The 16,501-nt window shown below is 42.7% G+C and overlaps 1 protein-coding gene across 1 annotated transcript in view; it reads right to left on the bottom strand.

Annotated features, from left to right (window-relative positions):
* Positions 1 to 16,501, bottom strand: part of DOP1A (DOP1 leucine zipper like protein A) — a 78,874-nt gene that overhangs the window by 37,815 nt on the left and 24,558 nt on the right. Inside the window, exons 14-16 of the mRNA XM_065400549.1 lie at positions 15,498 to 15,731; positions 6,009 to 6,627; positions 2,015 to 2,289 (exon numbers count right to left, since the gene is read on the bottom strand). Of these exons, the coding sequence (XP_065256621.1) occupies positions 2,015 to 2,289; positions 6,009 to 6,627; positions 15,498 to 15,731 (1,128 nt within the window). The remainder of the gene's footprint in view (positions 1 to 2,014; positions 2,290 to 6,008; positions 6,628 to 15,497; positions 15,732 to 16,501) is intronic.

Genomic DNA, 16,501 nt, shown 5'->3' with positions numbered 1-16,501 from the left:
TAAGGCTGTCAAGTGATTAAAAAAATTAATCGCAATTATTGCCCGATTAAAAACATTAATCGTGATTAATCGCACTATTAATCAATAATAGAATACCATTTATTTAAATATTTGTGGATGTTTTCTACATTTTCAAATACAACACAGAATACAAAGTGTACAGTGCTCACTTTATATTTATTTTTTATTAAAAATATTTGCACTGTAAAAAAGAAACTTAAATTCACCTCATTGAAGTAGTGTAGTGCAATCTCTTTATTATGAAAGTTGAACTTACAAATGTAGAATTATGTAAAAAAGAATAACTGCACTTAACAATAAAACAATGTAAAACTTTAGAGCCTACAAGTCCACTCAGTCTTACTTCTCGTTCAGCCAATCGCTCAGACAAACAAGCATTCAGTGTTGGGGGAGGACACGGGAGGGGGGAAGTAAGCAATGACTTGTGCAGGAGGAGGACCTGGGAGGACAGGGGGTGACAATGGGGAGGAGCAAGTAATAACTTGTGCAGGAGGAGGGTGAGGAAGGTGTCTTGCTGCTGCATCTGGAAGAGTGGTTTCTGGTACTGGGCTCACCGGGCTCGCCTCCTTTTACTGAGCTAGGTGGGCTCCCTTCAGCTGAGTGAGCCCTTGTTTGCAAGGGAGGGTGGATTTTACTTCAGGGACTCATCACACTGCAGGGGAGGAGAGGCTGGTGCAGGGAGGCGGAGCTTGCCAGGCCCATGTTCTCTGTGGGGTACCCCCGGAGCGAGCAGCCGGCTAGCAGCAATAGGGTACGATGCAGGGGAGCTGGTCCTGGGAGTGAGGGGCTGGCCGTGAACAATAAGGCTTGGGCTGGCTAGGGTGACGATACGTCCCGTTTTAGCCAGGACAGTCCCCTTTTTCAGCTCTGTCCCGCCCGTCCCTACTTTTTCGCCAAAACGGGGCATTTGTCCCAGCTGCAAGGGAGAGCAGACAGTGGCGGCTGCTGCCTGGGGATCAGCTGAAGGCAGCACTGCCCGCCAGCAGGAAAGTGGAGAAATTTGCTGCTGGCGGGCAGTGCTGGCTTCAGAGCTGACCCCTGGCTGGCACAGAGCTGGGGGGAGGAGGATCAGCCTCAGCTGGGGGAGGCACAGAGTTGGGGGAAGGGAGATCAGTCTCAGCCGGGGGAGGCACGGAGCTCGGCGCGGGGGCAGCCCCCGCTGCGGGCAGCACGGGACTCAGCCCCAGATATGGGCGGCACGGAGTGGGGGGGGGGGTCAGCCCCAGTCCCGGGAGGCATGGGGAGGGCAGCTTGGGCGAGCCCTGCAGGGGGCAGGCGGCTCCAGTAAGCCCCTGGCCGTCCTGTTTTTACTTTAAGAAATATGGTCACCCTGCGGGGAGGTGGGGGTGTGTGTTAAGATCTCTACTCCTCCACTGGAGCTGGGATGAGAACCATGTCTTTCTCTAGCCTCTTCTCTTCCCACCCTCTGGTGGCAACCTGCGTTACCGAGCCTGACCAGACATAGGTTCTCTGGAGCAGTTCATGCTGCCCTCCTGCCCAGAGGATCTGCGATTAAAGCGTGTTAATAAAATTAACGCATTAATTGTGCTGTGCTTAATTGGACACGTTAACATCAGCTAATTGACAGCCCTAGTCATTAGTATTACTTGTTTTTGTTAAACCCCTATCTACCCGGAACACTTTCCCTCAGTTTCATGTCTTGGCTACCTCTCACATCATCTTAGTCTAGTAACTCACTACTTTCATTTATATTTCCAAGAGACCAATTCAAATCAGCTGTTTATACCTACACTGTGTGGAACACCTTTAGTAGTAGTAGCTAAATATTTTAATTTAAACTGTAAAACAGAAAATAGCAATTGTCATATCACCAAGTAAGGAAGTTTTATTCCATAACCAAAGAAAGTACAAGAAGGGCAAGGCTGTTGATACAGACTTGGAAAAAAAGTGTGTCTTCTTGTTGCTGGAAATACAGTCTAAAGAAACTAACGCACATGAAATAAATTCATGGGCTGTAAGATGATTACTGTACCTTGAAAAAATCTGTCTTTTCAACCATATATCTCAGGTTGCCTTGAGTAAGAGGAGGCCTGATAACTACAGCAACTCTTCCTTGGTTTGGACTTAGGGGCTGTGCAGTTTCCACACTATTTAGGTTTTCTCCAGTGACAACAGCAACAGATTGAGTCAATCCAACCAAGTCCATTACCAGCGAAATAGCAATACCTTGAATGCTAAAATCACTTGCTTGTCTACAAGCATTCATAAGAGTCTGAAGCCACAATGGAGGCTGTACTTGTTCACAGTCTGAAATGAAAACAAAAGAAATATTTTCCATTACAAGTGAAATTGTTGTATTGCAATTAATTTTTCTTCCGTTCTGCATACCTACTATACCTCACAACCTATAGCAAATCAACTCTGCAGTATTCTTTTAACTTCTGTATTTGTAACCCTATCTTGTAATACTTATGAGAGAAAATAATTTGTACAGTCAATAATTCTCTTTATTTTTAATAAAGCTGGTATCTAAAAAGAATTCAAGCACCATAATACCATACTTCCTTTTTAAATTATGTAAAAGTTAAACAAAAATGCATACTAACAAATGATAAATGTGATATTACTATACTAATTTATATAGCACCAGAAGATGTACATGGCATTTTACATTTAGCCAATGTGCCAAACATACATAATCCCCAAAACAGACAATAGAAGATATAACTCACAGAACAAGGTCATTTTCTTATAAGAAGAATAAACAAACACAATAAGCTCTTATGTACTATATTTTTTCTTCTATTCCACAAATTGTCCTGCTTTCAACACGACACTGTATTACATCACTATATTTTACAAATGTGTAAAAGTCCACAAGTCAGTCCTAGCACCGCTAAGTCAGTTTCAGTATCTCTGTTCTTAAGAGAAAAGTGTATTATGACCTTTGACATAAAAACTGAATAAGAAGGGAAGAAGAGAAAACATATTCTTTGCAATTTTAGCTCAAAAATAGGTGGGTTGAATGTATTTCACACCTTTTAGAGAGGACTATATTTCTATATTATGATAGAGTACACATTGCTTTTATTTGTTCTCCTGACATAAATACTATCTTCAGGAAATTATCACGAAAGAAACAATGAAATATAAAATCTTGCAACTTAATATTTTGTTCCAGAAATAACTCCATGGTTTATTTTGTCAATTTCCACTAAATTTACACAAAAAACTTACTGCAATACAATGCAAAGTTCATAATGTGAAGTGGTCTCAAGTAAAAACCTCTTCAGAAACTGAGCATTAAGCCAGATTTCTCTCTCTCTCTCTCTCTCTCTCTCTCTCACACACACACACACACACACCCTTCATTATCATGAAGTGCTTATGAGCTAATTCAATTTAAACTAAATGGAAGGATAAACAAAAATAGGTCTGCAAATAAGTTTGTAACTAGGATCCTTGATTTCAAAAGGGCAAACTTTAAAAAAATTAAGAGAATTAGTTAGGTAAGTGGACTAGCCTGAAGAACTCAAGGATCTGAATGTGGAGGAGGATTGGAATTACTTTAAGCTAAAGTTGCAGAAGCTATTTGAAGCCTGTATCCCAAGCAAGGCAACAAATTTGTTGGGAAGGACTGAAACCAAACCAAGCATCTCAAGAACAAATGGATATACACTGGCCATCAACAAGGTTAGGCTGGAAATTAAACAAAGATTTCTAACCATCAGCAGAGTGAAGTTCTGGAACAGCCTTTGGTGGGGAGCAAAAAGCCTAACTGGCTTCAAGGATGAGCTTGATAAGTTTATAGAGGGGATGAGATAATGAGATTGCCTACAATGGCCTGTGGGCCATCTGTGACTGCTAGTAGCAAATATCTCCAGTGGCCAGAGATGAAACATTAATGGGGAGGGCTCTGAGTTACTACAGTGAATTCTTTCACAGGTGTCTGGCTGGTGGGTCTTGCCGACATGCTCAGGGTCCAATTGATTGCTATATTTGGTATTGGGAAGGAATTTTTCCTCAGGCCAGATTGGCAGAGACCCTGGGAGTTTTTTGCCTTCTTCCGTAGCATGGGGCACGGGTCACTTGAAGGTTTAAGATAGAGTAAATGGTGAATTCTCTGTAACTTCAAGTCTTTAAATCATGATTTGAGGACTTCAGTAACCGAAGAAGTGGGTTGTAGCCCACGAAAGCTTATGCTCTAATGAATTTGTTAGTCTCTAAGGTGCCATAAGTACTCCTGTTCTTTTTGCGGATACAGACTAACACGGCTGCTACTCTGAAACCTTTCAGTAACTCAGTATATTATAGGATCGGGTGGGTGAGGTTCTGTGGCCTGCAATGTGCAGGAGGTCAGACTAGATGATGATGATGGTTCTTTCTGGCCTTAAAGTCTATGAGTCTAACATAGAAATGTAGGGCTGGAAGAGAACTCGAGAAGTCATCAAGTCCAGCCCCCTGCGCTAAGGCAGGAGTCAGTAAACCTAGACTACCCCAGACAGGTGTTTGTATAACCTACTCTTAAAAACCTCCAGTGATGGTGTGATAAATAAAGTGGGGAGGTAGCTCCCTTTGATGGACACCCAGCCAGCCAGTTAGCTGTAAAATCCCTCTTGGTAGCTGTTGTTTACTTGCTTTACCTGTAAAGAGTTTAAAAAGTCCCCAGAGTAAAGAAAAAAAATGGGCACCTAATCAAAAGAGCCAATGGGAAGGCTAGAACTGTGTTTGTGGTTGTTCTCTAGGCTGCAGGTACACTGAGCAGCAATGCTATAAGCAGAAATGCTGTGTAAGGTTTGAACCAGGAATGAAAACTTATTTTCTGTATGTAGCAGGACTCATTGGGATAGGATTTGTTTTCTTTCTCAGCTCTTCCCGGGGGAGGGGTGTGTGAAAGGGCTTGAGGGTACCCCACAGGGAGGAAATCCCAAGTTCTCCTTCCTGGGTCCACGGGGGTTTTTTTGCATTTGGGTGGTGACAGCATTTACCAAGCCAAGGTCAGAGAAAAGCTATAACCTTGGGAGTTTAATACAAGCCTGGAGTGGCAAGTATTAATTTTTAGGATCCTTGTGGGCCCCCACTTTCTGCACTCGGAGTGACAGAGTGTGGATTCAGCCTTGACAGATGGGGATTCTACAACCTCCATTAGAAGCCTGTTCCAGAGCTTAAGTACCCTTAGAAAGTTTTTCTGAATATCTAATTACAGGACACTGTTTCTTTCCCATAAAATGCCCTCTCACTTAACACCGTGCAATGCTCTCTATCACAAGTCAAAAACAAAAAGCTACATTTAAACAATCTTGAAGTTTCAAAGACGAATAAACAAAATCCCAGATGTCAGAGAGAAGGCCTCACTTTAACTATAATGTAAATTTACGCCTAATTTTTCAGTTCAGTAACTCTACGTGTGAATTTTGTGAATGTTGTCAGCTGCCACTGACAACCTTAATGTTAAACACTACATTACAACAGCAAAATAAATTTAGAAATAAACTCTTGGGTAGTGTAAATTTTACTGAACTGAAATTTATAACTTATGGTTATTCATTTGTTTCACAAGGGCATAAATATGGATAACAGTCTAAACTATTAAAAAAGAGTTAAAGGCATGTTTGATGTAATCTTGTCGCTATTCCACAAATCTATTCAATGTGCAAAGACATTCCCAGGCACAAGAAAAGCACTAGTAACAAAGAACCCTGATGGATCCATGTATTATGTATTTCACACTTGCACAGCAGAATCTGGAAACAGGGTTCCACCCTAAGGTTCTTCCACGTAGTACATATTCATTACTCAAAACAGACATGTATTAAAAATCACATGAAACCATCAATTTTCTTATAACTGTATTAAAAATATTTTAGTTTCTAAAACGTAATCAAAGTCATAAAAGAAAAAAAAAATCTATGTCCCTACAAGGAACAACAAGCAACAATGTAAATATTCATATTTTCTAAAGAACAGTTTAAACTAAGAACTGAATATACTAGAAAAAAAGGAGAAAGTAAGAAAATGTTACTTACCAAAATCAGATTTCTCAGGAAGTAATTCTGATGTATGGTTCCCCTCTGCAATGTAAACCGGAAAACTTGAACATTCAAGATATAGCTGACATGCAGCAATAAAGGCAGAAAGGTATTCTTTTGGCGTTTTATTTGTTTTTTTCCCCTTAGCATCTCCTTGTGATTCTCTATCCCATTTTGTAAGTTGTCCTTGCTCTCTAGTGAGGTCCACTTGAAGCTCTGTTGCCAAGGGCTGAGACAAGGAATTACTCTGAATTATATACAGGTTGATAAATCTAGTTAAAAATTGTTGGACATACTCCAAGCAGCACTGCATTGCAGTCTTTTGGATCATCTTCCCACTTCGAGTTGCTGACCCCTGTGTAATTATGGAAGGAGGCTGTACAATGGTTTCCTCAGATCCCACAGTTGATGCTGTCTCAGTCTCTGAGGATGTGCTACCTATAATAGGGATACCAGGTGCTCCGTGGCCTTCGCTCAATGCACTGTCAATGTCATCAGCTGTATCTGCCTGGTACTGTACAAACTCAGTAAATCCACTTTCTGATGATCGACTACTTGGAGGATTTTCACCATCTTCGAATACATCATGAGGATTTTCAAGTGAAACTGATGGCACCTAGTTGAGATAAAAGTACAGATAACTACAGATTAAACAGTAAAAATGAATGTCACTAATAGTGATAAAAGATCATCAACTTCTTTCCTATTTTGAAAAGGATGGCAGTTTTGAGTTCCGGTTAGGGTTGCCAATTTTCATTGGACACATTCCTGGAGGTTTCATCACATGACATAATCTTTAATTAAAGATTAATCTTTAATTCCTGGAGACCCCAGGACAATCCTGGAAGATCGGCAACCCTAGTTCTGCAAAAAGAACAGGACTACTTGTGGCACCTTAGAGACTAACAAATTTATTAGAGCATAAGCTTTCGTGGGCTACAGCCCACTTCTTCGGATGCATACAGAGTGAAACATATATTGAGGAGATATATATACACACATACAGAGAGCATGTATATATATCTCCTCTATATACGTTTCACTCTATATGCATCCGAAGAAGTGGGCTGTAGCCCACGAAAGCTTATGCTCTAATAAATTTGTTAGTCTCTAAGGGTATGTCTACACTACGAGGGTATTTCGATTTCACTTAAATCGAATATGTGGAATCGATATTGCAAAGTCGAACTTGTGTGTCCACACTAAGGACAGTAATTCGACTTTGTGAGTCCACACTAACGGGGAAAGCGTCGACATTGGAAGCGGTGCACTGTGGGCAGCTATCCCACAGTTCCCGCAGTCCCCGCTGCCCATTGGAATTCTGGGTCGAGCCGCCAATGCCTTCTGGGTAAAAAAAAAGGGCCGAGGGTGCTTTTGGGTAATTGTCGTCATCCGTTATCTGTCACTACCGCCCTCCCTCCCTCCCTGAAAGCGCCGGCGGGAAATCAGTTCGCGCACTTTTCGGGTCAGTGACAGCGCGGACGCCACAGCACTGCGAGCATGGATCCCGCTGCGACCATCGCTGCAGTTGTGGCACTTGTCAACGCCTCGCAGGTTATCATCCACCTTTCCCAGAGGCAGATGCAGATGAACCAGGCGAGGAGGCTACGGCACCGCGGTGAGGGCCTGAACTCTGAGAGGGGCACAGACCTCTCACAAAGCACGGGACCCAGCTCCGAGGACATCACGGTGACAATGGGTCATCTGGATGTTGTGGAACGGCGATTCTGGGCACGGGAAACAAGCACTGACTGGTGGGACCGTATAGTGCTGCAGGTCTGGGACGAATCCCAGTGGCTGCGAAACTTTTGCATGCGGAAGGGGACTTTCATGGAACTTTGTGAGTTGCTGTCCCCTGCCCTGAAGCGCAAGGACACCCGGATGCGAGCAGCCCTGACTGTCCAGAAGCGAGTGGCCATAGCCCTCTAGAAGCTTGCAACGCCGGACAGCTACCAGTCTGTCGCGAACCAGTTTGGCGTGGGCAAATCTACCGTGGGGGTTGTTGTGATGCAAGTAGCCCACGCAATCGTCAAGGTACTGCTCTCAAAGGTAGTGACCCTGGGAAACGTGGAGGTCATCATAGATGGCTTCGCCGCGATGGGATTCCCAAACTGCGGTGGGGCTATAGATGGAACTCACATCCCTATCCTGGGACTGGACCACCAGGCCAGCCAGTACATCAACCGAAAGGGCTACTTTTCAATGGTGCTGCAAGCACTGGTGGACCACAGGGGACGTTTTACCAACATCAACGTTGGATGGCCGGGCAAGGTTCATGACGCTCGCGTCTTCAGGAACTCTGGTCTGTTTAGACGGCTGCAGGAAGGTATTTACTTCCCGGACCACAAAATAACTCTTGGGGATGTGGAGATGCCTACAGTGATCCTTGGGGACCCAGCCTACCCGCTAATGCCCTGGCTCATGAAGCCCTACACTGGCGCCCTGGACTCTGAAAAAGAACTCTTCAACTACCGGCTGAGCAAGTGCAGAATGGTGGTGGAGTGTGCTTTTGGACGTCTCAAGGGGAGATGGAGAAGCTTACTCACTCGCTGTGATCTCAGCGAAACCAATATCCCCATTGTTATAGCTGCTTGCCGTGTGCTCCACAATCTGTGTGAGAGCAAGGGGGAGACCTTTATGGCGGGGTGGGAGGTTGAGGCAAATAGCCTGGCATCTGATTACGCCCAGCCAGACAGCCGGGTGATTAGAAGAGCCCAGCGGGACACGCTGTGCATCCGGGAGGCTTTGAAAGCCAGGTTCCACAGTGAGCAGGGTAACCAGTGACTTTTAAGTTTCTGTACAGAGAAGCTGAACCTGCCCCTGTTTCTTTACCCAGTTAAGGATGACTATCCTCTCCAGTTTAATATTATTATTATTATTATTATATTATTATTATTATTCTTAGTTACAGACCCCCTCCACCCCCTTCCAAAAAAATAAAATCAGTTTTACTTTTGTTATTGAACACCGTTGTCTTTAGTACTGTTTTCGCGGGAATCTTTGAAACCGGGGACGCAGACTGTGGTGGGGAGCGGGTGTAGTGTACTGATGCAAATGATCCTTCTAAACTCCAGGAATGACAGGATTCACAGTAGCGGACTGGTTGTTTCAACGGAGCCTGCCAGCCCTCCTGAGTGGGACTGCGTGTATGTGGGGGCTATGTGACTTTATGGCAGGGGGAGGAGGGTTACAGATCCCCTGCTGCGTGGCTCTGTGATCCAGGACAAGGACCGCTGCATACGATCTGTAACTGCCCTCCCCCGCCACAAAGTCACAGAGCAACTAACCCCCCCCCCCGCCCCCCACAGAACATGAAAACCACCTCCCAGACTGACCAGGGTAACTAGTCACTGCACTGTGTATGTGCCCTGCTGCTGGACCTGCCCCCGCCTCTGTAGCCTGCTAAAGGTGACTGTCCTGTCCAATTACCAAGCCCCTTCCCCCCCTGCAGACAGACTCTCCCTCAAAACAGCATGACTGAAACAGTAATGAACAGAAACGTATTTTTTATTAACAACCACACATGAAACTGGGGGGTGAAACTTGGACGGGGGCTTGGGTGAGGCTGCCAGGAAAGGACTTTTCAAATTTTGGGGAATGACAGCCTTCTGGTGCTTGAGCAGTCTGCAGGGGTGGAGTGAGAGTTTTCACGGACTCTTCCGCCCCTCCTTCTTTGGACTTTGGGCGAGGGGGGTATGGGACTTGGTGGCGGGGGAGTGCGGTTACTGATAGACTGCAGCGGGGCTCTGTCCTCCTGCCTCCGTTCCTGCAGAACATCAACAAGGTGCCGGAGCGTGTCCGTTTGCTCCCTCAGAAGTCCAAGCAGCGTTTGAGTCGCCTGCTGGTCTTCCTGCCGCCACCTCTCCTCACGTTCCATGTGTGTCCGGTGCATTTGGGACAAATTCTCCCTCCACTGGTTCTGCTGTGCTGCCTGGGCTCGGGAGTAGCCCATTAGTTCTGAGAACATGTCCTCTCGCGTCTTCTTCTTCCTCCGCCTAATGTGCGCTAGCCTCTGGGAGTGTGTTGCCAGGCTGGGTTGGGAGACAGTTGCAGATGTGGCTGTGGGAATGAGGAAAAGGCAGTGAATTCCTCCGAAAGATAAATGTAGTTGTGAATCAAGAACATAGTCTTTCTCTGTGAACAAGACCATGAACCACACCTATCACATGCGCACTGAGGACAAGGTCGAATTTTCGGACCTCGCCTTCAGTGCCTGGGCTTTTGCACTGCCGATCTGGGAACCGGGGCAGGACACGGTACTCTCTGTAGCAGGCAAACATGGTAATCCGTAGACTTGTGGCAGATTAAAACTTTAGGAGTACCACTGGCCACCTTTCACATTGAAAGCACTGCCAGTCTGTGCTGCCAGCAATCGGCCAAGCAGTAACTCTGGCCCTGTCCCACCCCCTCGCGGATGTGCCAGGGAAAGATCCCTGGATGCTGGCCCTCTCCCGTCCCCACCGCGTGGCTGTAAACCAGCGGTCACAGTTCTGTAAAGGAACTTGTTGCAAGCAGTCCCAATACTAACAGTCCCCTACCTAATTCAAAGCAGGTTGTCATGAGCGACATTACCCTCATGAGGATCCCGGACACCGAGATCCAAAGGATGCTTCGAGAAAGCCTGCAGAGACCGGGTCCCTATGCCGCCATGATATGCAAGGCACTGATCCCTGAGTACCTGCTTGTCTCCTTGCGCAGGAACGTCTCGTACTTCGGAGGACCAAGTAAAGCCGCTCTCCCCAGGAACCTGATGAACAGGCTATCCCATTACTTGCAGGAGAGCTTTGTGGAGATGTCCGTGGAGGACTACTGCTCTATCCCCGGACATATAGACAGGATTTTCATCTAGCTGCAGTAGCAGGGACTAAAGAGTGGAGCAGCTTGGGCAGCACAATCATGCACAACCGGACACTGTTTGATTTTTTTATAAATAGTTGTTACTGATTACTTAAGCGCCCAGGGGGAAGAAATCATGAATCACAGATTGTTATTACTCTTACTATTCAAGTTTTGTAAAAAAATAAAGGTTTATATGTTTAAAGCACTTACCGCTTGATCCTTCCCCTGAATCTGTGTCCGGGTTACATGCTGGGGAGGGTTGGTAGGGGATCTCTGTAAGGGTGATGAAGAGCTCCTGGCTGTCGGGGAAATCAGCTTGGTAAGCGCTGTCGACTGCCTCGTCCTCCTCATCTCCTTCCTCATCTTCCCCGTCCGCTAACATGTCCGAGGAACCGGCCCTGGACAATATCCCATCCTCAGAGTCCACGGTCAGTGGTGGGGTAGTGGTGGCGGCCGCACCAAGGATGGAATGCAGTGCCTCGTAGAAACGGGATGTGTGGGGCTGGGATCCGGAGCGTCCGTTTGCCTGTTTGGTCTTCTGATAGCCTTGTCTCAGCTCCTTGATTTTCACGCGGCACTGCGTTGCATCCCGGCTGTATCCTCTCTCTGCCATGGCTTTCGAGATCTTCTCATAGATCTTTGCGTTCCGTCTTTTGGAGCGCAGCTCGGAAAGCACGGACTCATCGCCCCACACAGCGATGAGATCCAAGACTTCCCGATCAGTCCATGCTGGGGCCCTCTTTCTATTCTGGGATTGCACGGCCATCTCGGCTGGAGAGCTCTGCATCGTTGCCACTGCTGCTGAGCTCGCCACGCTGTCCAAACAGGAAATGAGATTCAAACTGCCCAGACAGGAAAAGGAATTCAAATTTTCCCGGGCCTTTTCCTGTGTGGCTGGTCAGAGCATCCGAGCTCGGACTGCTGTCCAGAGCGTCAACAGAGTGGTGCACTGTGGGATAGCTCCCGGAGCTATTACCGTCGATTTCCATCCACACCAAGCCTAATTCGATATGGCCATGTCGAATTTAGCGCTACTCCCCTCGTTGGGGAGGAGTACAGAAGTCGAATTTAAGAGTCCTCTATGTCGAACTAAATAGCCTCGTGGTGTGGACGGGTGCAGGGTTAATTCGATGTAACGGCGCTAAATTTGACATAAACGCCTAGTGTAGACCAGGCCTAAGGTGCCACAAGTACTCCTGTTCTTTTTGCGGATACAGACTAACACGGCTGCTACTCTGAACCCTAGTTCTGTTCTATTATGAAGTTTTAAATTATGTGTTATATACTTTTATTGTTGACCCCTTCCATAAATTTTCCTGTCAAAATCAAGTTTTTTAAACTCTCAAAGAAGTATATTTACATGACATGTCAACTATAAGAGGAGATATCATTGTCTATCAACAGAAATATATGCATTTTAAGAAGATTTTAAACAAATGATTTATATTTTAATATGGATTGAGGGAGAAGGGATCAACATGATAAAATTATAAGTCATTTGAAAAAAATCCTGAAATGTTAAAGAGAGTCGAAGATGAGGCACTAAAATTTACAGTCATTTTAGCTAGACAAGATGAGTGAGGTAATATCTTTTATTGGACCAACTTTGGTGGAAAAGACAAGCTTTTGAGCTACCCCCAGTTCTCCTTCAGGTCTGGGGAAGGTATTAAGAGCGTCACAACTAAATACAAAAACAAACAGATAGTTTAGCATAAGTAGGTAGCACATATTGTAAGGGACCATTCAAGGGTTGAAAGATATTACCTCTAGTATTGAAAGATATTGTCTCTCTAGTATCCTGGGACCAACACGGCTACAACAACACTGCATAGTCAGTTTACCTGACAGACTTCCTGGAATATGTTTAGGTTTTAGGATTTTCTTATATAAAGGAGCTGGCAGCTTGTCATCTGTTAATTGGAAAACTGTTCCAATCATAAGAAGCAATATGAAAGGGTGGTGGAATGATGGGTGAAGGAGTTGAAGGGAGTTGTCAAGAGAGAGGCTTGAGAAGACTTGAAGGAGTGGGAAGAGGTAAAATTTCTCTGCAATTAAGAGATAGTTTTATAGAATGCCACCACATAAATAATTACATTAAAGATAGTAACGAATTTTGACCTACAATTGTGTAGGTGTATTGCTGGTACAAAGTTTCATGATTATTATTATTACTGTTGTTAATTTCTACTATTTAACCAGGATGAACTTGTTTCATACAATATAAAATACTACAGATTGTCAAGGCATCTTTCAAAAAAGAGAAGAGAAAACAGCTGAATTTTGGAGCCAAAAATGAGGAATTATAAGAATTATCAAAACAAATAAACAGAAAATTTCCCAACTGCATACCGGTACTTTTAAAAAAATACATTAATTATTAATGAGTCATTCCAAGTTCTCTGTGAAATTAAGAGCTTTAATTCCAATCTTTTAAATAGTAATCAAAATCTAATGTGTAAACAAGTTTGGATGTTCTCTCAATACAGAGCAAAAATTCTTAGATTCTCAGCATAAAATTTAGTACCTAGCATCTTTCCCTCCTGTACCCAAAATATGTAATATATGTAAAATGGAAGTGTGGGTTTTCCTTCATACAAGTTTGTAGTTGTGGAAGACTTAGTATATTTAGGTTCAAAAGAATTGATCACTTACAAGATTTGTTAGAAATGTAAACTGTTAGAAACTGAAATTTGTTTGAAATAGAAACAGTTGCTGGTTTTTTTTGTTCCTTCTCTTTGTTTATTAAATGATTTTGAGGTATACATATTTCATAAAACATTAAAAAAATCATAAGAATTAATTTATCTGATCTATGCAAATTTATAATAAGGCATTGGTTAAGAGCTTTAGAACTATCTCCAAATGGTAAAAGAAAATTACAACTGTGATGCCTGATCCAATGCCTATTGAAATCAATGGAAATTATTCCACTGAATTCAATGGACACTGGATCCACCCTTTAGAGTTTATTATATACTGGCTTAGAGATTTATTCAAATGTTTCTCAAGAGGTCTGTAGTTCTTACTTAGGTCCTGAATTTGAAGTGATTTATGCATATGCTTAACGTTAAAAAGGATGTATAAGTCCTTGAATGATCGGGGCCTTCATCTGCCATTAATTGAACAGTTCAAATGTTTTTATTAATCAAGGTTCACTTATGTTTAAATTTATTGTTATACATTTTTATTGTAAAAGACATTTTATATTTTTCCCATCTATAGTTTGCTGGTTTTGCATGTTTTACGAAACTTAAAAATTACTGTAAAACTAAAAAAAGCACAAGTTGAATTTTAAAAAAAAGGTGGAAACAGGACAGAGAAAAACTGTGAGGTGTAGCCCATAGGATTACTTTGCTAGCTATTATATCCTACTAATCCAGCCAGCCGTATCAAACAATATGTTTCTCTTTCTGAATTAATCCATTTTATTCTTATATTTTATCATTAATTCCTATGAATTTAGGATGTGTTGAGGCATATGATATGTGTTTCCTAATAATTATACATAGACTAAGTTATGCTGAAATGCAAAAAGCCTACCGGCCTGTATTCAATAAGAGCCGCTAAATAGCTAAAAGTATCATCAGTTAAGAGTAAGTCAGCATAAAAGCTGTTAACCTTTGGCACAGATAGGAATGGTCCCCAAACTTTGGGGAACCAAAGCTAGGAACTATACACAACACTGAACAGGTTTATCTGGCATCTACAACCGTTTGGTAACTGCAGGGTATACCACAACCTGGAAGTCGTCAAGAGAGCCTAGGTTGGCAGTTTTTGGAGTGAGATAATCCTTATTAATACAGAATCAGAGTATCAGGGTTGGAAGGGACCTCAGGAGGTCATCTAGTCCAACCACCTGCTCAAAGCAAGACCAATCCCCAACTAAATCTATATATAGAGCGTAAGTGTCATAATCCACTAACCTATAGGATAAGGGTAGGATAAGATTTGGGTATAGTAGGTTGGGTCTGAATTACAGTTTCAGGATCCTAGAAAATACCTTGTAAGGAAGAGTCTGGAGCGCTTTTATCTCTTTTAGGTCTTTTAGCTCTTCTTTTTTTAATGCTCTTTTAGTCTTTAGCTCTTTTCTATTACCGGGTCCTCAAGGAAGGGTGTGACAATGTTAAGTTAAGGTACTTATAATAGGAATGTTACCACCAGGAGTTTTTGAATTCTTTTACTGTTTTGCAGTTATAAGTTTCATAGCATTTATTATTCTTTTGTTAATCTCAATAAAGTTTTTATCAATTTGGTATTGTCCTCAGTGTAAGTGTTTTTTGCCATGCACCCCGAGAGTCTTCTCCCGATACAGAACTCTCTGAGTTCTTGAACCCTGTAGTTTGAATTGGACAAGAACCTATAAATCTTCTGGTTGGATGCGATCAGTGGCAATCCATAACAACTAACCCATCAAATTCAGGTCAACAGAGGAACTTGAGGAGACATACAATATTATACTAACAAATTCACCAGAAGAAGGTGGGTCAGATTTTTGAAAGTGCTCAGCATTTGCTTAACTTGAAATCACTAGCGAAATTTTCCACCGACTTCAATACTAGCAGAGTTGGGCTAACACTGAGTATTTTGAAAATCCCACACTTTACACAAAATTAACATAAAAGGATGCAAAGGATATTAACAGATTACCTTTCTATCTTCCCATTCTTTGATGGAGCTGTTGTGTCCACTTGGAAGCTGCAGAGTACCATCTGTACCTGCAGACAACAGCGGAGGTTGAACCTTACTAAGGATCTTTGAGCAGAGCCTGAGGGAATCAGTTAGTTCCGACAAGTGCAAAGTGTGAAGGTGGCTTGTCAATGCAGAAATCATTCTGAGCAACAACTGAGGCAGATGTTCTGTTTGTATTTCAATGTAGGTCTCCTAACAAAAAGATAATAAAATTGAGAAAGTGTTTTATAAACCCCCCATAAAATGTATTTACTATATCTATACAGTAGAACCTTAGAGTTACGAACACCTTGGGAATAGAGGTTGTTCGTAACTCTGAAATGTTCATAACTCTGAACAAAATATTGTGGTTGTTCTTTCAAAAGTTTAAAACTGATCATTGACGTAAGACAACTTTGAAACTTCACTATACAGAAGAAAAATGCTGCTTTTAACAATCTTACTTTAAAAGAAACAAGCACAGAAACAATTTCCTTACCTTATCAATTTTTTTTTAAACTTTCCCTTTATTTTTTAGCAGTTTACGTTTAACACAATACTGTACTGTATTTGCTTTTTTTTGGTTGTTGTTGTTGTTGTCTCTGCTGCTGCCTGATTGCGTACTTCTGGTTCCAAATGAGGTATGTAGTTGACCGGTCAGTTCGTAACTCTGAGGTTCTACTGTACAACTATCACATATATATAAATTTATTCTAAGCTTCTTAACAATGCAAGTGGCAAATAAAATCTAGAAGTCCTCCAAGTCTGATATCCTATGCATTAACTTTATGAGGGATAAAAGGGAATTGTTTTTCAGTATATTTTTAATCATTGAGTATGCTCAGCATTTTCAGAATTTTAAATCTCCTTCATTTATACTACAAAGAGATTACAAAGAATTTTATAACATTGATAGGATTAAAAAATTACCCCCAGTTCCCTTTGTATTTTAATTTTCTCAAAATAGAGATTTAAGAGTGAAA

Source organism: Emys orbicularis, chromosome 3, assembly GCF_028017835.1.
Source record: "Emys orbicularis isolate rEmyOrb1 chromosome 3, rEmyOrb1.hap1, whole genome shotgun sequence".
Classification (NCBI taxonomy): domain Eukaryota; kingdom Metazoa; phylum Chordata; order Testudines; family Emydidae; genus Emys; species Emys orbicularis.
The sequence above is the reverse complement of the archived record's forward strand: the minus strand, read 5'-3'. Positions and strand labels throughout refer to the sequence as shown.